The sequence below is a fragment of the Carcharodon carcharias genome, chromosome 5, assembly GCF_017639515.1.
Source record: "Carcharodon carcharias isolate sCarCar2 chromosome 5, sCarCar2.pri, whole genome shotgun sequence".
In the NCBI taxonomy this organism is placed as follows: Eukaryota; Metazoa; Chordata; class Chondrichthyes; order Lamniformes; family Lamnidae; genus Carcharodon; species Carcharodon carcharias.
The window spans coordinates 173,442,401-173,468,374 of record NC_054471.1 but is presented as its reverse complement, the minus strand read 5'-3'; the positions used below and the strand labels follow the sequence as shown (position 1 = coordinate 173,468,374).

At 48.5% G+C, this 25,974-nt stretch overlaps 1 protein-coding gene across 1 annotated transcript in view; it reads right to left on the bottom strand.

The window, feature by feature from the left end:
- greb1 (growth regulating estrogen receptor binding 1) overlaps positions 1–25,974 on the bottom strand; it is a 342,458-nt gene that overhangs the window by 7,015 nt on the left and 309,469 nt on the right. Inside the window, exons 32-35 of the mRNA XM_041187420.1 lie at positions 19,641–19,815; positions 18,169–18,396; positions 15,043–15,178; positions 462–662 (exon numbers count right to left, since the gene is read on the bottom strand). Of these exons, the coding sequence (XP_041043354.1) occupies positions 462–662; positions 15,043–15,178; positions 18,169–18,396; positions 19,641–19,815 (740 nt within the window). The remainder of the gene's footprint in view (positions 1–461; positions 663–15,042; positions 15,179–18,168; positions 18,397–19,640; positions 19,816–25,974) is intronic.

Here is a 25,974-nt window from a genome sequence, read left to right as displayed (position 1 = left end):
TCATATGTTTGTATGTATCATTTGCAGCAACACTTTTGTAGCCATCAAATTTCACGATCATTCCCTCACCACAACTGTTTTTTTGTCTCTCCCATCCCATTGTTCACCCACCCTGATATGGCCCTCATTTTCACTCCCTCAAGTCCAACAGGTGCAGGCTTCAGCATATTGGTACTCAGCCGGATTAGGCATGCATCACCGGATTTTCCTCAACCAGGGATCATCTCCTTTGTCCACTACTCTGGGATCACTTTGAAGAGCAAAGGTAACCTGCGGTTTTGTTTCCACTTTACCAACCATCTCCTTAAACCCCTCCATGAGACCTACCTCTTGCTCTCTTGGCTGCTGGAGTGCTCACCTCGGCCCCACTAAAAAAGCCTTGAGCCTCCCCCGATTTGAATTTTCAAATCATACTTATTAATGACAGATAGTGCATAGATTTTATAATATTCGCACCATACCTCTTGTCCTAGGTTGAGATAACAGTCTACTGACAGCACTGGATGACTGTAGTTCTTTACAGACAATGGAAAAAGATGGTTACTTGTGTGCTGCAGATACTTTTCAAGCAGTAATTGGGCTGGTGCAGCTAAAAATGTATGTTTGCTGTCTGGAGCACAGATATACTGAACTGGGGAAATGGACATTGGTACATCTGGGACCTGAAATAAATACAAATATATTCAGTGTTGTCATCAAGAACAATATGCTCAAGTGCTTTTCCTTCACAAGATTTCTAGACAATATACATGAAAAAGAACAGTGTGATAGGAATTCTGTTCTTTGAATGAGATCCCAAAACAAGGAATTGGTGTGGTATTGATCCAGGTTCTGCTGTCAAGCAAGTAATGGAATGATGAAAAAAAACATGAACAGCATTGTGGGGTGCAGTGGGCTAACACATGATCTGCATCTGAAATAAAAATATAAAATGGAAGAAGTCATATTGGACTTGAAACATTAACTCTGTTTCTCTCTCCACTGATGCTGCCAGACCTGCTGAGTTTTTCCAACATGTGCCATTTTGATTTTCAGCATCGGCAGTAATTTTCTTGTAGCTGCATCCAAAACCTGGGCTTTAGACCAATTCTGACTAAGAGACCCCTATACTTTTGACAGCTGTAAACTGAGGTAATTTTGGACAGACTCCATCTGCTTCATTGCACCTACAAGTACTGGACAGAACTTATGAAGTCCACTTCAGTTTCAGCGTGTGGCATTGAGAGCTGATGCTCTATGGGCACTGCACATACCTGTATTGCAGAAAGCTGGCCTCATGCTATAATGCAAGGTCATTTCTGGATGCGATCAGCGTTCAATGTGCACAGTGCACACCTTTGGGGCGGTTGGGAGGGATGGCTGGAGAAAAGGGGCAGGATATTTGACAGCAGCAGTTTTTAAAGGGCTCCTGGTCATTGTAAATCTGATTTATTCCTCCAGTGTTGGAGAAGTCCAGGCTGCACAATTACTCCATTTACAACGCAGCTTTCCTGTTTAATGTTTGCCTTGCAAAAAAGGTGGTCCTTTCTGGAGCTAAGGATTGCCCTCCAGTGAAGAACATCCTGAAACAATCGAGCTGGAGGGAGCTGAAATAATGATTGCCATCTGTCATGTAGGTCAAACTGGGAATAATCGGTGGGGGGTGTATTTGCCTCAGAAAGGCAGCCAAGTAAGCGTGCTTATATTTTGCATTATTCTATAATATTGCCTTGCAAGATACAATAGCAGAACTTCAGGAACTTCAGTTAAAACTTTGAGTGGCATCACTGAAGAAAAATACACACTACCAAATGTTAGGATAATTTGCAAATGTCTGCTTTTTACAAGGGAATCACGTTTTGCTGCCATGTCACCAAGTTCATGGCTCATTATGTGAGACAAGCACACTACCAACTCAAGGTGTCTTCACAATCTCACATAAGGTGCTTGCTGGGCTGGATATTTAAGTGTAACAAATTGTTCAGATTCTTCTTCCCTATATATAAAACATATATTTATTGTATGCAGACTATAAGGAGGGGCATGTTAACTTATGATGAGAGATTCCAAGATTGGAAGCAATAGAGACAATGGTAGAGGAGAAGTTCAAAGGGCTTCCCCAAAGCAAAGATGGCTCATGTCTTTTGCTTATCATTCTTTAGCTCTCAATGAAACACAACACGCAGGACTATCAGTTCATGTAACTACTTCTTCAAGTTCGAGTTATTTCAACAATCTAAAATCTGCTCCTCAGCTCTTGTCGGTTTCTGACAGGGTCTAATGAGCAATCTAAACCTGGCACCTCCCAGCTCTCAGTGTCAGTCATTCCTACAGTAACAGACACCATTAGGTGCACCACTTTCAGAGGAGGGAGGATTCAGATAGTTGCAGGAAGAGTAATTGATGAAATCCAAGACATGAGTGTGCAGGAAAAAGTGGAGATGGAGTTTGTGGAACTGCATCCTGCTATTCAGACTCTAGAGAGCCGCAGAGCCAAACCTTACAAACATCAGCAATTCATAACCTCCTCCAGCCCCACAACTCTCCGTTACCTTTTGTTCATTGTTTGGCTCTTCACTCCACCATTGGCAACCATGTCTTCAGCTACCTATGCTCCACACTCCTGAATTTCCTGCCTAAATCAGTTTGCTTCTCCTCCTTTAAGTGACCCTTTGAAACCTACCTCTTTGAACAAGCTTCTAGTCATCCTTCCTGATATCTACTTCTTTGGCTCAGAATCCATTTTTGTCTGATTACACCTCTGGAGTGGCTTGGAACATTTCACTAACGATTCCATATAAATGAAAGAAGTTGTCATTGTTGTCGTCATTTGAACGAGTCATGCAGTTTGGGAGTGCTTATAGACAAGCCTGCAATAAGGATTGTTGAAGTGCTTTACTTTCACTTCACTGAGCCGCAACATCATGGAGTGTGTGATCCCAGTGCTCTTTGCAGTAGCGTCACAATAACGTACAGAATAAATACAATGGGAGGGGATGGAGTGAGCAATTGCTCCAATCTACAGTACTTGGTTATGGTACCATACAGTTTGTTAGCGGTGTCAAGAAGATACAATAACTGTCATAACGTTATTGGAATTTATTGTTAAGCAGAGTAATAGTGGGGTTGTGTTAAGTAGATAACACAGGTGTAAAGGGAATATTTGCATTTTTAAATAAATCGAACTAGATCCTTTCAAAAGAAGGGGTGAAATGTGTTACCTAGTCAGGTGAAGTTCAGAAAAATTGGGCTGGATTGGGTGGGGGGGGGGGGGGGGGGGGGGGGGGGGGGGGGGGAAGAGAGATGTGCGGGGGGAGAGTGGGAGCAAGCACGAACCCGATCGGCGCCCTCGATCTGGAGCGCGCTGCCACTTTACATGGGTGGGCCAATTAAGGCCTGCCCAGCGTGACGCTCGCCCGGAAGCGCTGAGTGCTCCCTGTGCGGGTGGGGTAGATACGCTGAGTCCAGGCCTGCGCAGAGGTGCCTCAGGAAGATTTAAGGTTCAAACATTTAAATAAGGAATTGAAAATATTTTAAGACATGTCCCCTCATATGACAGTGTCACATGAGCTGGGACATGTCAAGGAGCAATAATTTAAAAATTTATCTAATTTATAAACATTTCATGAAACCTCATCCCGCCTGTGGATGAGGTTCCATGAAAAATGTGAAGGCCGCCTGGACGGGCAGCTCATTTAATTGATTTAATTAGTTTTAAACAGGCCTTAATAGGGCTATGACAGTTCGGCAGATGTGCAGCCGACTTGGCTGTGCACCCGCCAAACTGAAAATCTAAATGACGTGCGGTAACATCGGGGCGCCTGTCCGATGTCCTGCGTGTCATTTTACTCATTGGCGCGCAGGCCCCGCCTCCGCTCGCCAACTGGAAAATTCTCCCCATTGTGTTTATTTTTCTCAAAGATTATTGATAAAATTAGTGCTATGAGAGATTTTTGTTATCAGAGACGTAAAGTCCAATGACATATTGAAATATTGGGAATTTGCATTCAAAGGGGAACATATGTATAAAGGAGCAAAGGTTGTGTGTAAGGGCAGGCATTTTAAGATCTAACAAGTATGAAAAGCCTTCAGCGTCTACACCTCAAGATTCTGTCCACAAAGAACTGAAGTTAAGACTTACTTTGAATTTGACTGGTTCAGGGTATCATGTTTCTTTGCCTGGATCTTTTAAAATCTGCTCGTCTTACTGTTGCCTTAATGAAAGTGTAACTGGGAGTTAGATTAACTCGGGGATTTAGAAGTTATCCTAGTAGTAATTTGTAGATCTATGTATGTATTTAAAATCATTTCTTCTATTAATAAAGGTTTAATTTAGTTTTGTAAAAACCCTGTAAGACTTGGTGGTCTTATTACTACTGAATTCAAGGCATGCATCTTGAAATTTATTCAAATTGAAAAACAAGTTGTGGCAGTTGTTTCAAGTTTCCCATTGGGATTTCAGCAGCTCAGCATTCACCATTGGCTGTGTCTTAACAGTGGACTAGTAATCCAGAGAACCTAAGACACCAATTCCTACAGTGTCAGGTGGAATGTGAGTTTGTGATTTTGAATTCAGTTTAAAAAAAACTGCTCATTCAACACCAGTAGAAGTGAAAATTCAATTATGGTAAAAACCTGACTGATTCACTAATTTCTTTAGGGAAGGAAACCTGATATTTTTATTTGACCTGGCTTATATGTGACTTCAGTCTCACATCAATGTGTCTGACTCTAAACTTTTGTCTGAAGTGGCCTAACAAGTCTTTTATTTCAATTAATTTATCAGAATAAAGCCGATCACCACCTTCTGAAGGAGAAATAGGGATAGTCAATTAATCCTAGCCTTGCTAGCGTTGCCCATATCCCGAAAATGAGCAAGGAAAAAGTCTTTTATGTTAATTATTATTAGATGTGATGGAGAACACCTTTCCATTTAATTTGCTTTATGTATGCCAGGCACCACACCATTAAGTGTGTTTGTATTCAACAAGCCTCTGGGTGCTTCATTAGTCCTGCAGGTGCAGGGTAACCCATGATGTTGAGTGACTTGTTTGTCATTGAACTTTATTGAAATAGCACATAGGAACAACATGCACTATCAGGTATTGAGTGTGGAGCCTGCAGCCCTGGCATGTGGTGATGGTTCTTTGGTAGGCTAGCCGAAGGAGCATTGGATTAAAGCCCCCTGGGTGTCCCTGCCTCCCTGGAGGTTGCCCAGCTCAACGTCGATGCCCTCAGTGTTCTCCTGACCGTGCTCGTCCTCGGACTCACTACTGGACTCATCGTCTGTTGCCAGAGCAGCTGTGCAAAATCTTCTTCCTCCCCTGTGGCCCTCTTTCCAACGCTGGATTGTGGAGAGCGCAGCATGCAACTACTATCAGTGACGCACGCTTTGGGGGGTATTGCAGTGTGCCCCCTGAACGGTCCAGGAATCAGAAGTGCATCTTGAGAAGACCAATGGCTCTCTCTATCATAGCCCTTGTGGTGCCGTGGCTCCTATTGTGCCGCTGCTCAGCTTCTGTTCTTGGATGGCAGAGAGGCGTCAAGAGCCACCTTTTGAGAGGATAGCCCTTGTCACCCACCAGCCATCCATCCAGCCAGGCTGGAGCACTGAAGAGCCCCGGCACCTGGGAGTGTCTGAGGATGTAGACGTCATGGGGGCTGCCTGGGTACCTTGCACAGACTTGCAGAATCTGCAGGTTCATGGAGTGGAAGCCCTTCCTGTTGACGAAGGCACCAGGTTGCGATAGTGAATGAAAGTCAACGGATGCCTGAGCAGAGCATCTGCCACCAGTTTGACAGAACTGTGGATGGCTGATTGGGAGATACCACAATGATCACCCACCAATCCCTGGAAAGAGCTGGAGGCATAGAAGTTGAGGGCCATTGTGACTTTCAGAACCACTGGCATGGGGTGTCCCCCCACTCTGTTGGAGCTGATCTCAGGGCCGATCATCTGACAGATGGAGGGCACTGTGTCCCTTGAGAGGCGGGGCCTCCTTTGGCATCGCACCTCGAACATATTGAGGTAGCTGCATCACCGCCTGTAAACCCTGGCAGCAGGATAGCGGTGCCTTCTGCAGCCGCTTCCTCCTTACTCTTCCTATTGGCTCTGTGCCCCTTGTGCCTGTGCTTGTCTTCCCACAGGTTGCTCCCCTAGAGGCTGAAATGGGACACTGGCCTCCTCCCCCTCTGGCCGCCTCTTCCTCCTCAGAGGAGGTGCCTCCATCGGAGTCCACAATCCCCATTTCCAGGGTAAGGAAAGTCCTGTCTGATATCTCAACATGTTTGGCTTCTTGTCAATGGACATCTGGCAGCTAAAATTATTTGGACAATAACTTAACATCTTTGTAACCAATCCTATTCAAAGAATCACCTTTGTTTTCTTCAGCTCCAATCACCTATCATGTACTATGTGATGTATTTTGTAAGGCCTCAAGTGGTATGACTCCTCCGGAGTCCTGAACTGAAGCCTCTTATTTCTGTCAAAGCAGCTCTTGGAAGGTGGGCGGTCTCCACGTAGCCGCTTCGACTTCGCCGAGGCTTTGGACTTTCATTGACTTGGCTGAGGCTTTGGACTTTCATTGACTTGGCTGAGGCTTTGGACTTTCATTGACTTGGCTGAGGCTTTGGACTTTCATTGACTTGGCTGAGGCTTTGGACTTTCATTGACTTGGCTGATGCTTTGGACTTTCATTGACTTGGCTGATGCTTTGGACTTTCATTGACTTGGCTGATGCTTTGGACTTTCATTGACTTGGCTGATGCTTTGGACTTTCATTGACTTGGCTGATGCTTTGGACTTTCATTGACTTGGCTGATGCTTCGGACCTGCTTCAGGACTCGCGCCATCTTCCAGAGACTGCGTCAGCCGTGGGCTCGCGCCATCTTCCAGAGACTGCGCCAGCTGTGGGCTCGCGCCATCTTCCAGAGACTGCGCCAGCCGTGGGCTCGCGCCATCTTCCAGAGACTGCGCCAGCCGTGGGCTCGCGCCATCTTCCAGAGACTGCGCCAGCTGTGGGCTCGCGCCATCTTCCAGAGACTGCGCCAGCCGTGGGCTCGCGCCATCTTCCAGAGACTGCGCCAGCCGTGGGCTCGCGCCATCTTCCAGAGACTGCGCCAGCCGTGGGCTCGCGCCATCTTCCAGAGACTGCGCCAGCCGTGGGCTCGCGCCATCTTCCAGAGACTGCGCCATGGGCTCGCGCCATCTTCCAGAGACTGCGCCATGGGCAAGTATGGATGAGCAGCGAAAGATGGGAGGGCGGGAGAAGACAGTTTAGGTGTGAGCGGGAGAGGAAGGAGTACCGGGGGGAGTGGGGGTGGTTGGGGGTGAAATTGGGAGGTGAGGGGAGGTGTTAGGGGAGTTAAGTTGGGAGGGGGCACGAAGGTGCAAGTGGGGAGGGAGTTCTAATAAGGGAAGAAGCTGTCAGGGGGGTGGGGGGGAAGAAGGTGTCAGTGAGTGGTGGGGGGGGAAGTGTCAGTGAGTGGGAGGGGGGAAGAAGGTGTCAGTGAGTGGGGGGGGTGGAAAGAAGGTGTCAGTGAGTGGGGGGGGTGGAAAGAAGGTGTCAGTGAGTGGGGGGGGTGGAAAGAAGGTGTCAGTGAGTGGGGGGGGTGGAAAGAAGGTGTCAGTGAGTGGGGGGGTGGAAAGAAGGTGTCAGTGAGTGGGGGGGTGGAAAGAAGGTGTCAGTGAGTGGGGGGGTGGAAAGAAGGTGTCAGTGAGTGGGGGGGGAAGGTGTCAGTGAGTGGGGGGGGGAAGGTGTCAGTGAGTGGGGGGGGGAAGGTGTCAGTGAGTGGGGGGGGAAGGTGTCAGTGAGTGGGGGGGGAAGGTGTCAGTGAGTGGGGGGGGAAGGTGTCAGTGAGTGGGGGGGGAAGGTGTCAGTGAGTGGGGGGGGAAGGTGTCAGTGAGTGGGGGGAAGGTGTCAGTGAGTGGGGGGGGAAGGTGTCAGTGAGTGGGGGGGGGGAAGGTGTCAGTGAGTGGGGGGGGGGGAAGGTGTCAGTGAGTGGGGGGGGGGAAGGTGTCAGTGAGTGGGGGGGGGGAAGGTGTCAGTGAGTGGGGGGGGGGAAGGTGTCAATGAGAGGGGGGGGGAAGGTGTCAATGAGGGGGGGGGGGAAGGTGTCAATGGGGGGGGGGGAAGGTGTCAATGAGGGGGGGGGGGAAGGTGTCAATGAGGGGGGGGGGAAAGGTGTCAATGAGGGGGGGAGGGAAGGTGTCAGTGAGGGGGGGGGAAATGGTGTCAGTGGGGGGGGAAGGTGTCAGTGGGGGGGGGAGAGAAGGTGTCAGTGGGGGGGGGAAGGTGTCAGTGGTGGGGGGGAAGGTGTCAGTGGTGGGGGGGGGAAGGTGTCAGTGGGGGGGGGGGGGGAAGGTGTCAGTGGGGGGGGGGGGAAGGTGTCAGTGGGGGGGGGGAAGGTGTCAGTGGGGGGGGGGGGGAAGGTGTCAGTGGGGGGGGGGGGGGGAAGGTGTCAGTGGGGGGGGGGGGAAGGTGTCAGTGGGGGGGGGGGGGGGAAGGTGTCAGTGGGGTGGGGGGAAAGGTGTCAGTGGTGGGGGGAAAGGTGTCAGTGGTGGGGGGAAAGGTGTCAGTGGTGGGGGGAAAGGTGTCAGTGGGGGGGGGGAAAGGTGTCAGTGGGGGGGGGAAAGGTGTCAGTGGTGGGGGGAAAGGTGTCAGTGGGGGGGGGAAAGGTGTCAGTGGGGGGGGGAAAGGTGTCAGTGGGGGGGGGAAAGGTGTCAGTGGGGGGGGAAAAGGTGTCAGTGGGGGGGGGAAAGGTGTCAGTGGGGGGGGAAAGGTGTCAGTGGGGGGGAAAAGGTGTCAGTGGGGGGGGGAAAGGTGTCAGTGGGGGGGGGGGAAGGTGTCAGTGGGGGGGGGAAAGGTGTCAGTGGGGGGGGGAAGGTGTCAGTGGGGGGGGGAAAGGTGTCAGTGGGGGGGGGAAGAAGGTGTCAGTGAGTGGTGGGGGGGGAAGTGTCAGTGAGTGGGAGGGGGGAAGAAGGTGTCAGTGAGTGGGGGGGGGAAAGAAGGTGTCAGTGAGTGGGGGGGGTGGAAAGAAGGTGTCAGTGAGTGGGGGGGTGGAAAGAAGGTGTCAGTGAGTGGGGGGGTGGAAAGAAGGTGTCAGTGAGTGGGGGGGTGGAAAGAAGGTGTCAGTGAGTGGGGGGGGGAAGGTGTCAGTGAGTGGGGGGGGAAGATGTCAGTGAGTGGGGGGGGAAGGTGTCAGTGAGTGGGGGGGGGGAAGGTGTCAGTGAGTGGGGGGGGAAGGTGTCAGTGAGTGGGGGGGGGAAGGTGTCAGTGAGTGGGGGGGGGGGGGGGAAGGTGTCAGTGAGTGGGGGGGGGGGAAGGTGTCAGTGAGTGGGGGGGGAAGGTGTCAGTGAGTGGGGGGGGGGGGAGGTGTCAATGAGGGGGGGGGAAGGTGTCAATGAGGGGGGGGGGAAGGTGTCAATGGGGGGGGAAGGTGTCAATGGGGGGGGAAGGTGTCAATGGGGGGGGAAGGTGTCAATGGGGGGGGGGGAAAGGTGTCAATGAGGGGAGGGGGAAGGTGTCAGTGAGGGGGGGGGAAATGGTGTCAGTGGGGGGGGAAGGTGTCAGTGGGGGGGGAAGGTGTCAGTGGTGGGGGGGGAAGGTGTCAGTGGTGGGGGGGGAAGGTGTCAGTGGTGGGGGGGGGAAGGTGTCAGTGGGGGGGGGGGGGAAGGTGTCAGTGGGGGGGGGGGGGGAAGGTGTCAGTGGGGGGGGGGGGGGGAGGTGTCAGTGGGGGGGGGGAAAGGTGTCAGTGGTGGGGGGAAAGGTGTCAGTGGTGGGGGGAAAGGTGTCAGTGGGGGGGGAAAGGTGTCAGTGGGGGGGGGAAAGGTGTCAGTGGGGGGGGGAAAGGTGTCAGTGGGGGGGGGGGAAGGTGTCAGTGGGGGGGGGAAAGGTGTCAGTGGGGGGGGGAAGAAGGTGTCAGTGAGTGGTGGGGGGGGAAGTGTCAGTGAGTGGGAGGGGGGAAGAAGGTGTCAGTGAGTGGGGGGGGGGGGAAAGAAGGTGTCAGTGAGTGGGGGGGGGGTGGAAAGAAGGTGTCAGTGAGTGGGGGGGTGGAAAGAAGGTGTCAGTGAGTGGGGGGGTGGAAAGAAGGTGTCAGTGAGTGGGGGGGTGGAAAGAAGGTGTCAGTGAGTTGGGGGGGAAGGTGTCAGTGAGTGGGGGGGGAAGGTGTCAGTGAGTGGGGGGGGAAGGTGTCAGTGAGTGGGGGGGGAAGGTGTCAGTGAGTGGGGGGGGGAAGGTGTCAGTGAGTGGGGGGGGAAGGTGTCAGTGAGTGGGGGGGGAAGGTGTCAGTGAGTGGGGGGGGGGGAAGGTGTCAGTGAGTGGGGGGGGGGAAGGTGTCAGTGAGTGGGGGGGGGAAGGTGTCAGTGAGTGGGGGGGGGAAGGTGTCAATGAGGGGGGGGGAAGGTGTCAATGGGGGGGGGGGGGGAAGGTGTCAATGAAGGGGGGGGAAAGGTGTCAATGGGGGGGGGGAAAGGTGTCAATGAGGGGGGGAGGGAAGGTGTCAGTGAGGGGGGGGGAAATGGTGTCAGTGGGGGGGGAAGGTGTCAGTGGGGGGGGGGGAGAGAAGGTGTCAGTGGGGGGGGAAGGTGTCAGTGGTGGGGGGGGAAGGTGTCAGTGGGGGGGGGAAGGTGTCAGTGGGGGGGGGGGAAGGTGTCAGTGGGGGGGGGGAAGGTGTCAGTGGGGGGGGGGGGAAGGTGTCAGTGGGGGGGGGGGAAGGTGTCAGTGGGGGGGGGGGAAGGTGTCAGTGGGGGGGGGGGGAAGGTGTCAGTGGGGGGGGGGGAAGGTGTCAGTGGGGGGGGGGGAAGGTGTCAGTGGGGGGGGGGGAAGGTGTCAGTGGGGGGGGGGAAGGTGTCAGTGGGGGGGGGGAAGGTGTCAGTGGTGGGGGGGGAAGGTGTCAGTGGGGGGGGGGGAGGTGTCAGTGGGGGGGGGGGGAAAGGTGTCAGTGGGGTGGGGGGAAGGTGTCAGTGGTGGGGGGAAAGGTGTCAGTGGGGGGGGGAAAGGTGTCAGTGGGGGGGGGAAAGGTGTCAGTGGGGGGGGAAAGGTGTCAGTGGGGGGGGGAAAGGTGTCAGTGGCGGGGGAAAGGTGTCAGTGGGGGGGGAAAGGTGTCAGTGGGGGGGGAAAGGTGTCAGTGGGGGGGGGGAAAGGTGTCAGTGGGGGGGGGGAAAGGTGTCAGTGGGGGGGGAAAGGTGTCAGTGGGGGGGGGAAAGGTGTCAGTGGGGGGGGAAAGGTGTCAGTGGGGGGGGGAAAGGTGTCAGTGGGGGGGGAAAGGTGTCATTGGGGGGGGAAAAGGTGTCAGTGGTGGGGGGAAAGGTGTCAGTGGGGGGGGGGGGAAGGTGTCAGTGGGGGGGGGAAAGGTGTCAGTGGGGGGGGGGGGAAGGTGTCAGTGGGGGGGGGGGGAAGGTGTCAGTGAGGGGGGGGGAAGGTGTCAGTGATGGGGGGGGAAGGTGTAAGTGAGAGGTAGGAAGGTGTAAATGGGGGGGAGGTGTAAATGGGGGGGGAGGTGTAAATGGGGGGGGAGGTGTAAATGGGGGGGAGGTGTAAATGGGGGGGGAGGTGTAAATGGGGGGGGGAGGTGTAAATGGGGGGGGGAGGTGTAAATGGGGGGGGAAAGGTGTAAGTGAGGGGTGGGGGAGGTGTAAGTGAGGGGTGGGTAAGGTGTAAGTGAGGGGGCGGGGTGGGGGGGCGGCGGGTGGTGCTGATGTCCAGGTGAAAATGCAAGCGAGGGGTCTGTGGAGTCAATGTGAGCCTCCTGAGGAGCGAACTCAGTGTGAGTGTGGCAAGATGGAAGGATAAGTATAAGAGGAGGCAGAGGGAGCCAGTAGGGGGTGAGGGTGCGCCAATACTGGCAGAAGGGGCGACAAGGGTAGTTGGTGGACACATGGAGGCAAACATGGACTGTGGGGGTGGGAAGGAGGAGGCCGGGAAGTTCAATGTGGATAGGGATGAGGAACGTGTATGTTCACCTGGACATTCCTGAAGGATAACAGTGGGGAGGTAGAAGGTGATGACAGGGGGATCATTGTGATGGGAAAAGGACATGGGTGACTGGAGGAAGGGAAAGGACCAGGGAACTTATCAGAAACTTTACTATGAGTATTTTGCACAAATTGAAAGTGAGAGGAACCTCCTGTAGGGTGGGCACTGGTGCTGCACGGGAGTGTGATCAGTGGGTGGGCGGAGATTCAGATGGACAACAGAAAGCGAACCCCAGCAAGCAGCATTGAAAATGCTTGAGACAGTCAAAGGAGCGTGCATGGGAGAATGCATGCAGTAGGAGGACTCGTGAAGCCTGTAGGTGAAGCTGAAAGACACCAGTACCCATTATTCAGTGAAAGTGAATATATTTTCAGATTATAAAGTGACAAAATGTGTTCACCCATGCAACCACTTGTGGCCGAAGTTTCTTGACTTTTCTAGGCCTGCTACTTCTAGGTGCTGCCCTGACATCCACAGGAGGGGTGGAGCCAGCCTGTGCAATGGTTGACCTGTTGCCTCTTTTGACTTTGGCATGCACCTCTGGAGAGCAGAGGCCTGAAGGGTCCTGGCTTGCTTTGGCTGTCCTCCTGTGGGCCAGCCGCTCCATTTGCGGTGACACAGGACAAGGTTGAGGGGGGGTTACAGGCAAAACGGGCTCAGAGGGAGCAGACAGACTCAGATTCCCGAGTGGATGACCCAGGGGTATCCAGCTACCACTCCTTCTCCCTTCAGGTGCCGGGGGTCCGGGAATGGCTCCTTGAGAGGAAGGAGAACCTGGAGGAGTGCCTAGGTGCCATCCTTCAGAGGGCAGGCAGACGCTTGCCTCTGACTCGTGTGCCACTCTATTGAGGGCTTCCAACAGCTCTGCATGATATTCTCCCACCTTCTGTTGACTCTCCAACATGAGCTGGAAGGCCGAATCCAGAGGCTTTTCATCTGACTCGGCCTGACAGATGCCTCTTCCCCTGCAGTCCTCTGTGTGCCAGGGAGCTCAGCTAAACCTGCCTCCTCCTGCTGCAGACACATGTAGTGCGTGACCACCAAATTGTGAACCTAAGCCTAGATCTAGGTCCCACCGAGGTTTTTAATTTATTTGTGGGATATGGGCATTGCTGGCTAGGCCAGCATTTATTGGCCCATCCCTCGTTCACAGGGCATTTAAGAATCAACCACATTGCTGTTGGTCTGGAGTCACACGTAGGCCAAGAAAGAACGGCAGATTTCCTTCCCTAAATGACCTTAGTGAACCAGATGGGTTTTTATGACAATCAACAACGGTTTCACAGTCATCAGATTTTTAATTCCAGATTTTTATTAGATTCAATTTTCGCCATCTGCCTTGCTGGGATTCGAACCCGGGTCTCCAGAGCATTACCCTGGGTCTCTGGAATACTAGACCAGTGACAATACTGCTGTGCCACAATTTCCCACTTCTTCCAAATAAAGTGCATGAAACTTTAACTTTGTTTCTCTCTCCACAGGTGCTGTCAGACCTGCTCAGTTTTTCCAGCATTTTCTGCTTTTATCCTCATGTGGGTGCTCGCTGCTGACCTCACTATTGCCACAAGAATGGTCCACATCTTCACCAGCCAGGGTGATGGTACGCCACTCAAAGTGAGTGAGGAGTCTAATGTGGGCCACTCCACCCCCAGTTTGAGACCCCCTCCATCCTCCATCCTGTTGTGAGCCAGCTTCTCCTCCATAAAAACAGATGGAGAGAATGTGAATAGGAAACGTGCCATGGCAGACGACAAGGACGTCTGGAATGTTTCTGTGGTGATCAGAGCCATGGACGGGATGAGGACACAAGCTCCAGAGGATACGAGTCTGATGGAGATGTGAGGGTGTGTGTGAGGGTTAGTGGTGTTGTCCCTTGAGGTGTGAGATCCCTGTGGATGTGTGATGGGTTTGGGAGTGTGAGAGTTGAGAGTGAGGTGGTCGATTTACCCTGGTGGAACGGATGGGATCATTCATCCTCTTCCTGCACTGGATGGCTGACCTCCTCTGTGCTCCAGTGGTGCTGACAGCTGCTGCCACCACCTCCCAGGCCAGATAGGTGACTTTGCTGGACCTCCTGCGGCCAGAGCAGGGGTAGAGGACATCCCGGTGGGCCTTAGCAGGGTCCAAAAGGCACTGCAGTGAAGTGTCACTACATTTGGGGCTGCCATCTTGCTGGCTTTCGGGGCCTGAAGCAGTCCCTGGTCTGTAGAAATGAAGTAGGCTGTGCTCTGGTGCACTTTAAATATAGTGCCTAGAGTGCAGGAGTGCTAGATGATGGCGTGGTGGGCAAATCCAAGGCCACCCTCCAGCGATCCCACATGTCTCCTGTACATGCATTATTGATGAGGCGGGATGCGCCAGGAAGCAGACAACATGTCGCAAAAATCCACCCTTGTGGCCGGTGGGAAAAGCATCATTCTTCCAGCCCGCCACCACACTTAGTTCAATTCAGGGAAAATTTTGATTCATGATGCATAGCATGCTGCAGCACCTAATTAAATAAATCACCTGGACCCAATGCATAGCTGCACTACATGTGCCAAGTATCATATCACTGACCCCATAGTTCATACTAACTGGCACTAAATTAACCATCTTGCACAAGTTACAAGGACAGCTTGTGTGGAATTTTTTTTACACTAGTACACAGTGATTGAGCTTTGAAATCATGCAAGAGGTAAATGGGGTGATGCAGGTAAATACTTATTGTTCATTTTAGATGAATGAGCCATAATTGAATAAATGGCTCTTTTATTTGTACCAATCTAGTCTTCTGTAAAGTTAGATAAAGGGACAATGTTGGAGAAGAGTACAAGGGGTCTTAATCTATATCTAATCTATTCTATATATTATTTGGGAGTCTTTGATGTCAACACTTGAAGCAAAAATGGAAAACATTGAACTTCTCAATACTACTATCCTTACTAAGAAGAGTATAAAATTTATCCATAGATTCAGTGACAAAAACATAATTACAGAACAGAATAATTAATGTATTACCGTCATCTGGTGCTACCAAATTTTCAAGGTTGGACAATTTACAAAATTGTGCAGAACAGCACATTTTATCACATTCTCTTAATAGTACCTTTGACTTGATAAGGAAAGTTCTGTGCCCCCCAATAGCAATTTGTTTCTTCATAACACTGAAGCGATTAAAGCGACAGATAAGAAGACCAGCACTATGGACCCGAAGGTTGAAATCCACATCGTCACAGGTAAATCTGAAAGATGGCATAGACACGTGAGATTATTTTTGTGCAGAATGATTACAAGAAACACTTTTCCATGAACTATAAGCCAACTAACTCCAGACTGCTGTATTTTTGACTGTAGTAAACAAAGAAAACATCAGAGTACAAACCGAGATTTGGTGGAATGCAGTGTTCATGTGCCAACTAACTTTGTTAGTGTGCAGCTGATTATACATTTCCCCTTTTGATTCCCCCAGGGAGAAGCTCGCTGTTTCAGCGTGGACACAATGAGGACACAATGGAAATGGTGCAATAGGATGAAGGTCTGAGGCAGTAAAATTATCTTTAAAAAATGAGGGATAGGTAACAATTCACTATTTGTGAATATTCTATGCAGGTTCAATGTCATTGATCACTCCCATAAGTAGATCGTGCATCCCCATGATTCACTGGTGCCTTTACTTGGCCAATGTCTCAGTAAACAATAGTGAGATCTAGGGATTAAACAGATAATGCCTTCCCACTGCATGCAAGCTTGCTGGAATGTATTACATGTTATTGGCTCTTTGGAGGGAATATAAATTGGATCAGACTGACTATAAACAAAGAAATTTCTTTCAAAAAAGAGTAGGTAAATAAACACTAATTAGCACAAACAGTATATTATAAACTTTGCTATCCTTCAAAGTACATCAAACCAACAAAGGTATTTCTCCCTGAAATACTTTTCTAAATATACTGAACTATAAAACTGACTGAATAGTTCTTAGTTTTAGATTTTAATTATCAAATGGTCAACAATATTGGCCCAACAATGCGGGCTGGATGCGCAGTTCATTGAGGGCTGGGCCTCATTAAAGGTACATGTTGTAGATGTGGGCACCAAACACTTCTCCCAATCCCAATGCATCGCATCAGCTTCAGGTCAGTTCAATATCAAGTGACCCATAGGCAGAACCAGCCACAAAAAAAGGCAGCAGGGTAGGAAGGAGGAGGGCAGCTCCTAACGAGTCATACTATTCAGCTGGAGAGTGGAGGGGCTCTTCTGCACCTCTGGGCCGCAGAGGTATAATTTTATCATCCTGCACTGCTTCCTTTGACGATAGGAAGTTAAAACGTCCCTCCTTGTGTGGTGGCCAAGTGCCACAGATCCAAACATCCCGTCTTCTAGTTGTAAACTGAGCCATACTTTCTCATTGTGAATGTGCTATGTTTATTATAAAGCCAAAGAACTGCATTTCTTATAACTGAATGACATAACCAACTATTCTTTGACAATGGTGTAGCATATTTGTTCCCAGTTGAAATCTGAGAGAATTGGAGAGCTATACAAAAACAAGTACACCCAATACCTCAGCAGTCAATCCAAATAAGTATATTAAAAGTACCATCTGTGAAATAGAAACAAAGACGCAGGCACGTATTCATCAATTTTTCTTCTCCCAGAGGAAAATAATTATTTCTGTACCTTGCAGAGATGTCCCACAGAAACAAATAATCTTGAATTAAGTACCTTTGACTTGATAAGGAAAGTTCTGAATGAATCAATAATCTAACACAGGCAAAATATGTCATTGTTGCAACACATAATATACAAAATAGTAGTACCCAGAGTTTCTTTTAATCTGCTAAGTAATCTGAAATTCCTTTCATTGTGAATAAGGATCTATCCACAATTATTTATTTCAAAAGTTATCGTGACAAGTTGTGCTGCTTGATCATTCATATAGTAGGAATGTTCAATTGTTATCAGAAGAACCGTAAATTTTGCCTCTAATTTCATTCTATTTTTCCAATTTTTGCTCCAAGATCATATAACAAGATAGGGAAGAATATTCAATTTCCATGTGACTATCCGAGAAAGAAAGGAAGCTAAAATCTTCTGGGTTAGTAGTGACTATACTTGAGAATAAATTGAACTTCACAACTAGATGGATCTAAAATCTTAAAATATCATCATCCACAGTTTTACCATTTTGCAATGCATGTTTTTTTTTTTGAATACTTTACTGAAACTTATAAAAATGAGCCCCAGCTGTTTAAACAGGTATTTACATATTTTACTGAGGCCTGCACAAGTGAATCATGGACCTCAATCAAGGCCTTTGACAGATCAGATGAGCCCAATCTTAAAAAATGCAATTTTCTGCACCCAATTTTACAAAGGTCATTAGTCGACTACAAAGTCCTGCCAGGAGTGTCAGGACTCACTAAATACAGGCAATAGATCCTTCTGTCACTAAAGACCAAGTTTTGAAAGAGAAGGAAACAGGTATCTTGGGTATGTTATTCTTCAAGAAAATTGGCACTGGGCACCATTTAGTCCTCAACAATAAGACATTCTATCTCTAACTTTCTTGAGTGTTTACTCCAACCTTTATTTTCTACAGCTCATTTACGATGTTAGGAAGCACATGGACAAATACTACCCGAGCCAGAGTAGACAGGCTCTGATTTTCCTGCGTACTCAGCAGGAGCTACTTGCTTCATATTCTGTGGATTCATCTGTGGTTCTCAATAATGGGTGCAGAAGGCAGACTGGCAGCCACTCTTCTAGGCTAAGAAACTTATTACCACTGACACGTGATGGACATGTTTTGCCATTAACAGAACAAAAATGCATTCCTAAATCTGATGAAAGCACAAATGGAACTTCACTTGTGCTTAAGCTAGTTTTGACCACCAACAAACGTTACAGAATTTGTCTGTAGCTAAGCCATTTTTGCAGCAGTGGTTTTATGCACAAGATGATCTGCATATTCATTCTGTAAAACCCATCAAAGCTGCCTTAACCTGTTGAGATGCCTTTTCTTTTGTATTTTTTAATGTAGCAATAAAATGGTGTCACTGACTTCTCTTATAACTCAAACTATTATGTTACAAATCCAACTTTAATGAGAGTGATCCCTTTGATATTAATATGTTGAGAATATTTGTCTTTTGATCATAAAGTACAATATTTAGAGGATAAATCTGTGTTAATGTCTCACAAACAAAAGTAGCAATATTAGTCAACTTACCTGTTCTGGTTGTACTGAACATTTTGTGTCAAGTCTACATTTAGCAGCAAAAAATCATGTAGATGACAGCGGGAGAAAGGCTCTGCAAGGTACGGACTGCTTATTTTACTGGACCACTTGCGGACCCCACAAAGGGCATAGTGTGGAATTTGAGCAGTTGTCTCAATATGTTGAAGTACATGCTTCAAAGAAACATTCCTCTCCAAGACATTTTGTTCAGCAGGCGCACTGGGCAATGAAAAAGGACAAATAAAAAAGTCAGTCAGTTCCACTATTCATAATGAGGGTAACCAGTCAAGGGGGTCTGGAGGCAAGAGACATTGTTGAGATTTGCTGGAAGAAAACACTTCTGTTGAAATTAAACAAAAACAAAAATACCTGGAAAAACTCAGCAGGTCTGTTGAAATTAAAATTTTCTAGATTCAAATTTAACTGTAATAATTTGTTCAAATTGGCAGACACTCATTGCTTTTAATTAAATATCTGGAAATATACTTTCCTCTAATTATTTCATAATCAGGACATTAATTCTTGCACAAACCCTCAAGTTTTTTGTTGCTTGTTCTTGAACATTATTTGAATACTTTAAGATTTCCCTATTAGGATCTGTTACTTTGGATTTTAATTTAAAGATTCAAACCCGACTCCAGAGCCAAGAGCACATAAACTAGCCTCACCCACCCTTCAGTGCAGTATTGAAGGAAAGTTGCACTGTCAGAGGTGCCTTTTTTCAGATGAGACCTCGAAATGAGGTCCCATCTGCTCCAATGGCTGGATGTCAAAGATCCCAAAACTATTCATACAAGTGCAAGGAGCTCTACTCTGTGCTGGACAACATTTAGCTCTCAACACCACAAGATGATCTGATCATTTATCTGATTGTTGTTTTTGTGACATTGCCAAATGCAAATTGGCTGCTGTGTTTCCGACATAGAATAAACTGTATTTTAATCCATGGCTGGAATAAGTTTACCAAATACTGAAATGATTTGTTGCTTGAAGGCACTTGAGTATTTATTTATTACATTAGTGTTTTATATAAATCAGCTCTAAATGGAGTATTGAAATGTACATTGCTTAAAATGCATTCACATTCTAGCAATTAAAACAAGAAAGGAAGTTACTTATAACAAAATGATGTGAACTTCAGAAAAAAGTTTTGATTTTTAAATTTTCACCAACTTGTCCTATTTACCTAATTGCCTGTATGGTAGATATATTGATATTAACATGAGGAATGGTTACTTTGTGTTTTTTTAATATTTGGAGCCAGCTTTATTTTCAGAAAATTAACGAGGGGACAAGTTTATGTTGAGTGGTAGATGTACGAACACTCACTATACCACATTGCACTACATAACTGGATATAATTAGAAATACTTCAGTTGTTTGACCTTGTTAGTTTGTAATTTTGTTACATTCCCAACAGCAGCAAGATTGATCGGTAATTGAAGTGTGAATGCTTTGATTACCTGGTAGAGCTTTTAGAGGTTTCGGCATTAAGACTGTTCCACATCACACAAGAGTCATCTGCAATGACAATAAATGGCCACACATCTTGGGGTTTAGATCCAAGCTCTTCCTGGCGATTGCGTTCCAGTTCCAAATTATGATAGGACAGCTCTTTGATCAAAAAATGAGCTGCACCTAAAACACACGTAACAAAATTGCTAATCGGATGGATGAATCTGATCAGATAAATGTCTGCAATGCATTTTTAAGAAAAAATATTATACCAATATATATTGCACTCTCATTGGCTTCTCTTCATAACTTGTTGAGCTGACACACCAGACACCGTCACCAATGGTGGGCTGTGTTTCCTGCTAATTTGGCTAAGCAAATCATTTCTCAGTACAAACAAAATAGACCTGATCAGATTGGGGTAAAGGACTTAACTGAGCTACATAGCTCTTTACAACAAACCAAATGTTTTGATAATCACTTCTTCAGGTGCCAGATTTATTGAGTTCACCATCTCTGGGCTGTTATTCCCTTAACAAATAGCCACCAGGCTATTGTATCTACTTCTACATAAAATATAAAATTTCAAACATATAATGGAAATTGAGTTTGTAATGCAAAGCAATCACATAGGAACAAAGAGCAGGAGTAGGCCATTCAGCCCTTCAAACCTCCTCCGCCATTTAATAAGGTCATGGTTGGTCTGATAGTAACCTGAAATCTGCATCCCACCTACCCCTGATAACCTAACACCCCCTTGCTTACCAAGAATCTATCCACCTCTGCCTTAAAAATATTAAAGACTCTGCTTCCACCACCTTTTCAGGGAGAGAGTTCCAAAGACTCACGACTCTGAGTGAAAAAAATTCTCCTCATCTCTGTTTTAAGTGGGTGACTCTTTATTTTTACACAGTGACCCCTAGTTCTAAATTCTTCCACAAGAAGAAACATCCTCTCCATATCCCCCCTGTCAAGACCCCTCAGGATCTTATACGTTTCAATCAACTCGCCTCTTACCCTTCTAAACTCTAGCGGATACAAGCCTAGTCTGTCCAATGTTTCCTCACAAGACAACCCACCCATTCCATGTGTCAGTCTGGTAAACCTTCTCTGAACTGTTTCCATCGCATTTACATCCTTCCTTAATTAAGATGACTAATATTTCAAATGTGGTCTCTGTACAATTTCTTTAAAGTGATTTATATTTCTTTAAGACAGTAAGGTGGGAGCTATATTAGTATATTTAAATCTTGGTCCTATATTGGTTGAAGAGCCCCAACAGAAATTCTCATGTGCTAATAAACAGAGGGTGTGCCATATGTTATGAGCAGTAAGTGACCTAAACAACCGTCCTTAAAGAGAACACTGGAGATGGTTGTAACAAGAGACATAAAAGGTGTTTTTTCTTAGTGACTTTTGTCAGAACAAGAGCAGCTTCAAATCCACTGACAGACACTCGGTAGCTGCTACCGCCACCCTCACCACAGTATCGTCGGCCCCCCTTGAGGCCCTAACTCTGGCTCAGCTCCACTGAAGAGCTATCATATTCTCATAAGAATGTGAATAGTACACTGCGTAATAATAATGGCATTCAACCATGAATGAAGATAATAATTTATGTTGAGCATATATGAGATCCAAGCATTGCATATCTTTTAAATCATTCATACCTTAACCTCTAAATATAAAATGCACACACGGGCCTGTATTTAGTCCCACCGCTGGTGGACCCTGAAGGTGTTGGGGATCTGGTGTGGGTCTATGGCAGCCGGCTGAACCCAGTTACGTGGCGGCAAGCTCATGAATGTGGGTTGCGGGTGACACGGGCTTGCTGTCGGATCATGTAGCCGGCAGGCTGCTCTGACGTTGGGAAGCCCACATCATCTGATGGCTGTGCAGGAGCTGCAACATATTTAAAGGGCAACCAGCCCTGTGTTGGAGTTCATGATCATCTCGCAGGCTTTTTAAGAAAGCTCTGCAATTTAAGTCTCCAGCATCTGAATTTCTTTTGCTCCAGCACAAAAAGATGTTCCAAAGTGGAGGGTGAAGATATCTCCACTGTCACACAAAATCATTCAGTGGCGTTAACAAGTTTAACTGAGGTTTGAGATGTCACAGCGCATCCCCTTCAGCACTCGAGGATGAAGGAAGACAGAGCGGATGATTCCCATGCTGCCAGTACCTCTCCCTTTCCTTGCAGGCAGCCTCCCCAAGTGATCTCCCCTTAGAGATTCACATCTGTCATGCCTCTTTAAGGGGTGACCCCTCTGCTCTTCTGTTGTGCACTGCCTCTTTAAATTTTGAACCCAGTACTTGTGGGTTCTGAATTTCCAGCTTGAGGCTCTGCTCCTCAGAGTGGCAGTTCAGCAAGTTTTTACACAGAGAAAACATGTCCAAGATCAACCCAGTGTCCTGTGACTGAAATCTCCTGGGAGTCCAAAGGACACGCACACTGAGTCAAGGAAACCACACGTAAGTCACCAGGTTTCACTGGGCGGGTTAGTGAAGGCAGGAGAGACACGTGAGTTTCACTAAATCGGGAGGGACGATTAAATTGCATAAACTTGCATTTAAACTATATGCAAGTCATTAGAATCATATCTCTCAGGACTGAAGTTTCGTTTAACAAAATGGAAGGATTTGGACTGACCTGGACATGTGGATGCTAACCTGGGGTTTTTTCTAAAAGATCATAAGTTCACCTTGGAACTGTCAATGAGCAGGCCTCTTTCAAGGAATCACCTGACCTGCACAGTACTTGGGAAGGAGTTGTTTGTTTGTGTTGAACTGCAAAACACTTTAATGAAAAGCTGGGAGACAAAAAGGCAGTCACATGGGAGAGAGGGAAAAAACTTAAGTTATGAACCTGCTTGTTTTGAAGGCAGTCTTGTTGGAGAACAACATAAGAAAGGAAGGCAACCTTGACTGGCTCCCTCTCTCTTTCTTGCCTAAAACTGTTTGTGGCTATCAACCTGTAGCCAGAGAACCCTCATCTGAGTGGAACTAGCCTGCATTTGGACCTGCAAAGCTGAGACCAGTGGTGAGGACTTCCAGACATCCAACGGGACCAATGGCCCATCTGTACACAAGAGAACGTCAGTTTGACAGTGCCGAGACCCTGTGGACTTGATCATTTATTTTATAATGCCCATCCTCCAAAGCCCATCTCTGTAAAGAGGCTCTATCTGTTTGTCTGTGCACGCGCGCATGCGTGTGTGTGTGTGTGTGTGTGTATGCGCTGAGGGAATTTTTTAGGAAGCGATAGGTAATTGTACTTCCTGATTACAATTGTGAGATAACCAGTATTTGCAACTTGTTAAAAGAATTTTGTTTGGAAATAAATTAATCATTCTGGGAAAGAAGCCTGGTCAAGGTCTCTTTCCTTCTGGGTACTAGAAGTATAGGTACACAATTGGCCATTTTGGTGAGAAAATTAAATATTGAAATTAATGGTACGGCCTGCGGAATAGTGGGGCTTGATAATTGGCGCACTCCTCCCATCCCGGTCGTAACATAAATTGGGGGCTCTTGCAGGATTTGAAACATAGACAGCGAGTGATTGGATGTGGAATAATAATTGGTATGGGATAAAAGGACAGAGACCAGGGGTAGAATCATCCCAGGTTTGCATTAAGTGCAGTAGCGGGCGGGTAAAACGGCCGCAATCGTGACTCCTCGCGCCGTATCATCCCAAACCCACCACATTAATTATGTATTCCCGGGAAATACGCCATTTCCATAGTGGGCAGGCTCTCATTCACCCGCTGTGCCATTACCTCACCACTTCATCATGCTGGGTGCCATATTTAAAGTGCAGCCACGAGTCCACCTTTCAATGCTTCCAGCCCACGACTGCTGCATGGAAGATATGGCCTCAAGAAGCAAGGAGATTGCAGCTCCCTGGGTTTAATGACGCATCTCTCGATGATGTCCTCTACCCTCACTCTGGCCGCAGGATGGGTAGCAGTAGTCAGTGCCAACGTCCTGCAAAAGAGGACAGCTATCCAGTGCCGAAAGAGGATGAATGATCTCTTCCGTTCCGCCAGGGTAAGTCACTCTTCTCATCATTCTCAACTCACACACTCACAAACCCATTACACACCCACAGGGCCCTCACTCACTGCCAGTTCAAGGGACATCACCATTCACTCTCTCACACACACCTTCATTGCCCTCATCCCGTCCATGGGACCACTCACCACCCACATATGCCAACAAACTTATCACCTGACCTGGCAGCGTCCTGTTTACATTCTTTCCATCTCTATTCATGCAGGACAAGCTGGCAGACAAAAATAGAGAGAAGTCACAGACCGGTGGAGAAATGCCTGAAATCAAGGTCCTCACAGACTTTGAAAACAGAGCCATCCAGCTGGCCAGCGAGGATCTGGACCAGTCCTGTGCTGATGGTGAGGTTGGTGGTGCTCTACCAAGTGAGGATGCAGCAGTGCGACATTCATCAGACAACCATGCTGTGAGTGATGTGTCCAATTTCACAGGCCATGCACTAATTATCTCTCTTTGCTTTCGCAGGCACATCTGGGAAACTGCCGACGGAGTCCATGGCCCAGGGCCTCCAATCAAGCCCCAAGGGAAGCTCAGAAGGGGAATCTGCTGAAACCCTTCCTGAAGTCCCATCACAGTTCTCACCCACACCCTCCACCAGCGCGGAGATCCACACCTCGGTGGGACTGAGCTTTGGGAGTAGCCTCGGCATCACAATCTGGTGAGCACATCGCACTTTCTGATCCACAACAGGCAGAGGCAGGGGCTTCCCAGGTGTCTGGCACTTGGAGGACTGTTGGAGGCCAGAAATTTGCTGATTCAGAGTCAGTTGGCAAGCCTCTGGACTCGGTCATGCCACAGTTGCTAGAGCTGCAAAGGCAAGCTCAGGAACGTCAGGAAGGGATGTCCGCTGCACTCATTAAGATTGCAAGACACGATTGAGGAGTCCGTCCACCTTCAGGGTGAGGTGATAGCACCGGCATGCCAACAGAGAGGTCAACACTGCTAGGATGGCAGCTGCCATGGAAACTTGGTCCAGGATTTCGCTCCTGCACTGCTGCGCAGGCTCAACTCTGTCACAGATGCCATAGTTGGCCTCCAACAATATGTATGCAAGAGTGGTGCGGGCCAGCCCCATCTCACTCCAGTTTCCCCTTCACCTTCATGAGGATAAGCACGTATACCCCCGGGGCAATCCATCCAGGTGACTCTGGGAATGTCCAGCCCATCCAAATCCCCTCTTCCTGTGGCCTCAGCAGCTCCAACTCCACAGGCCGAGGAAGGTGCCACTGCCACACAGCGGGACCCCGAAAGCAGGCCGGGGCTCTCCAAGTCTTAGCTCTCCAGAAGACGCCCGCCAAGGTCATCACAAACAGAGTGTAACAGACAGCAGACTGCCTCCATCTCCGCTGTGGATCTCAGGGAGCACCAGGATGTAGCGGCAGGGTTAGGAAAGTGAAGAAGATGTAACTCTTGAGTTCAAACAATTAAACTAAATTAACAAAATGAAGGACAAAACAAGCACAGCCCCTAATTCAGGTCAGCTGTAAAACCAAGGACAAAGTTTAAAGGAAACTTACAAACTTTAAACCAAAATGTGATTAAGGGGGTCTCTAAAACACCCCAGTCCCCGCGGTGCCCACCGAGCACGGAAGGCCTCGAGAGTGCCAGCAGACACCATGTGCTCCCTCTTCAAGGGCACCCGGCCGCGAACGTAGCCGCGGAAGAAGGACAATCGGGCGGGACTCCCCCGTCGATCGCCCGCTGCCTGGAACTGTTAATGGCCAACTTGGCCAGGCCCAGGAGCAAGTTCACGAGGAGGTCCTCCTCCTTTCCGACCCCCTTCCACACCGGGTGTCCATAGATCAGGAGCGTGGGGCTGAAGTGCAAACAAAACATTAATAAAAGGCTTTTTAAATAACTAAAAAGAGAGTGCAGCCTACCACATCCTTTATAAGCATGGTCCATGGACTTCACAAGACCAAAAAAAGGGCAGGTGTCCTGGGAGTCCGCAAACCTACACATTCTACGATTATAGGGGACTGCTGCATGCAACACCCTCCAACCCAGGTCCCCGATAGAAAGGGGGAGGACACCTCCGTAGAGGGCCTCCCATCGGGGGCCTCCGCCGCCGGACGGCAACAAGGCACGCCAGGGCGTGTCCGGGCGGCGGACAAGGGCGAGAAAATGGAAAGCGTGCAGCAGCAGTCCATACAAAAAGCTCCTCCGCGCTGTGCCAAATGGCACAAAGGGCATGTCCCCGAGGCGACTCATATTGCAGGGCACCAGCACCCGAGGGAGGGTTCGGGGCTTGGGGCCAATGTGGAATTCTGTCCG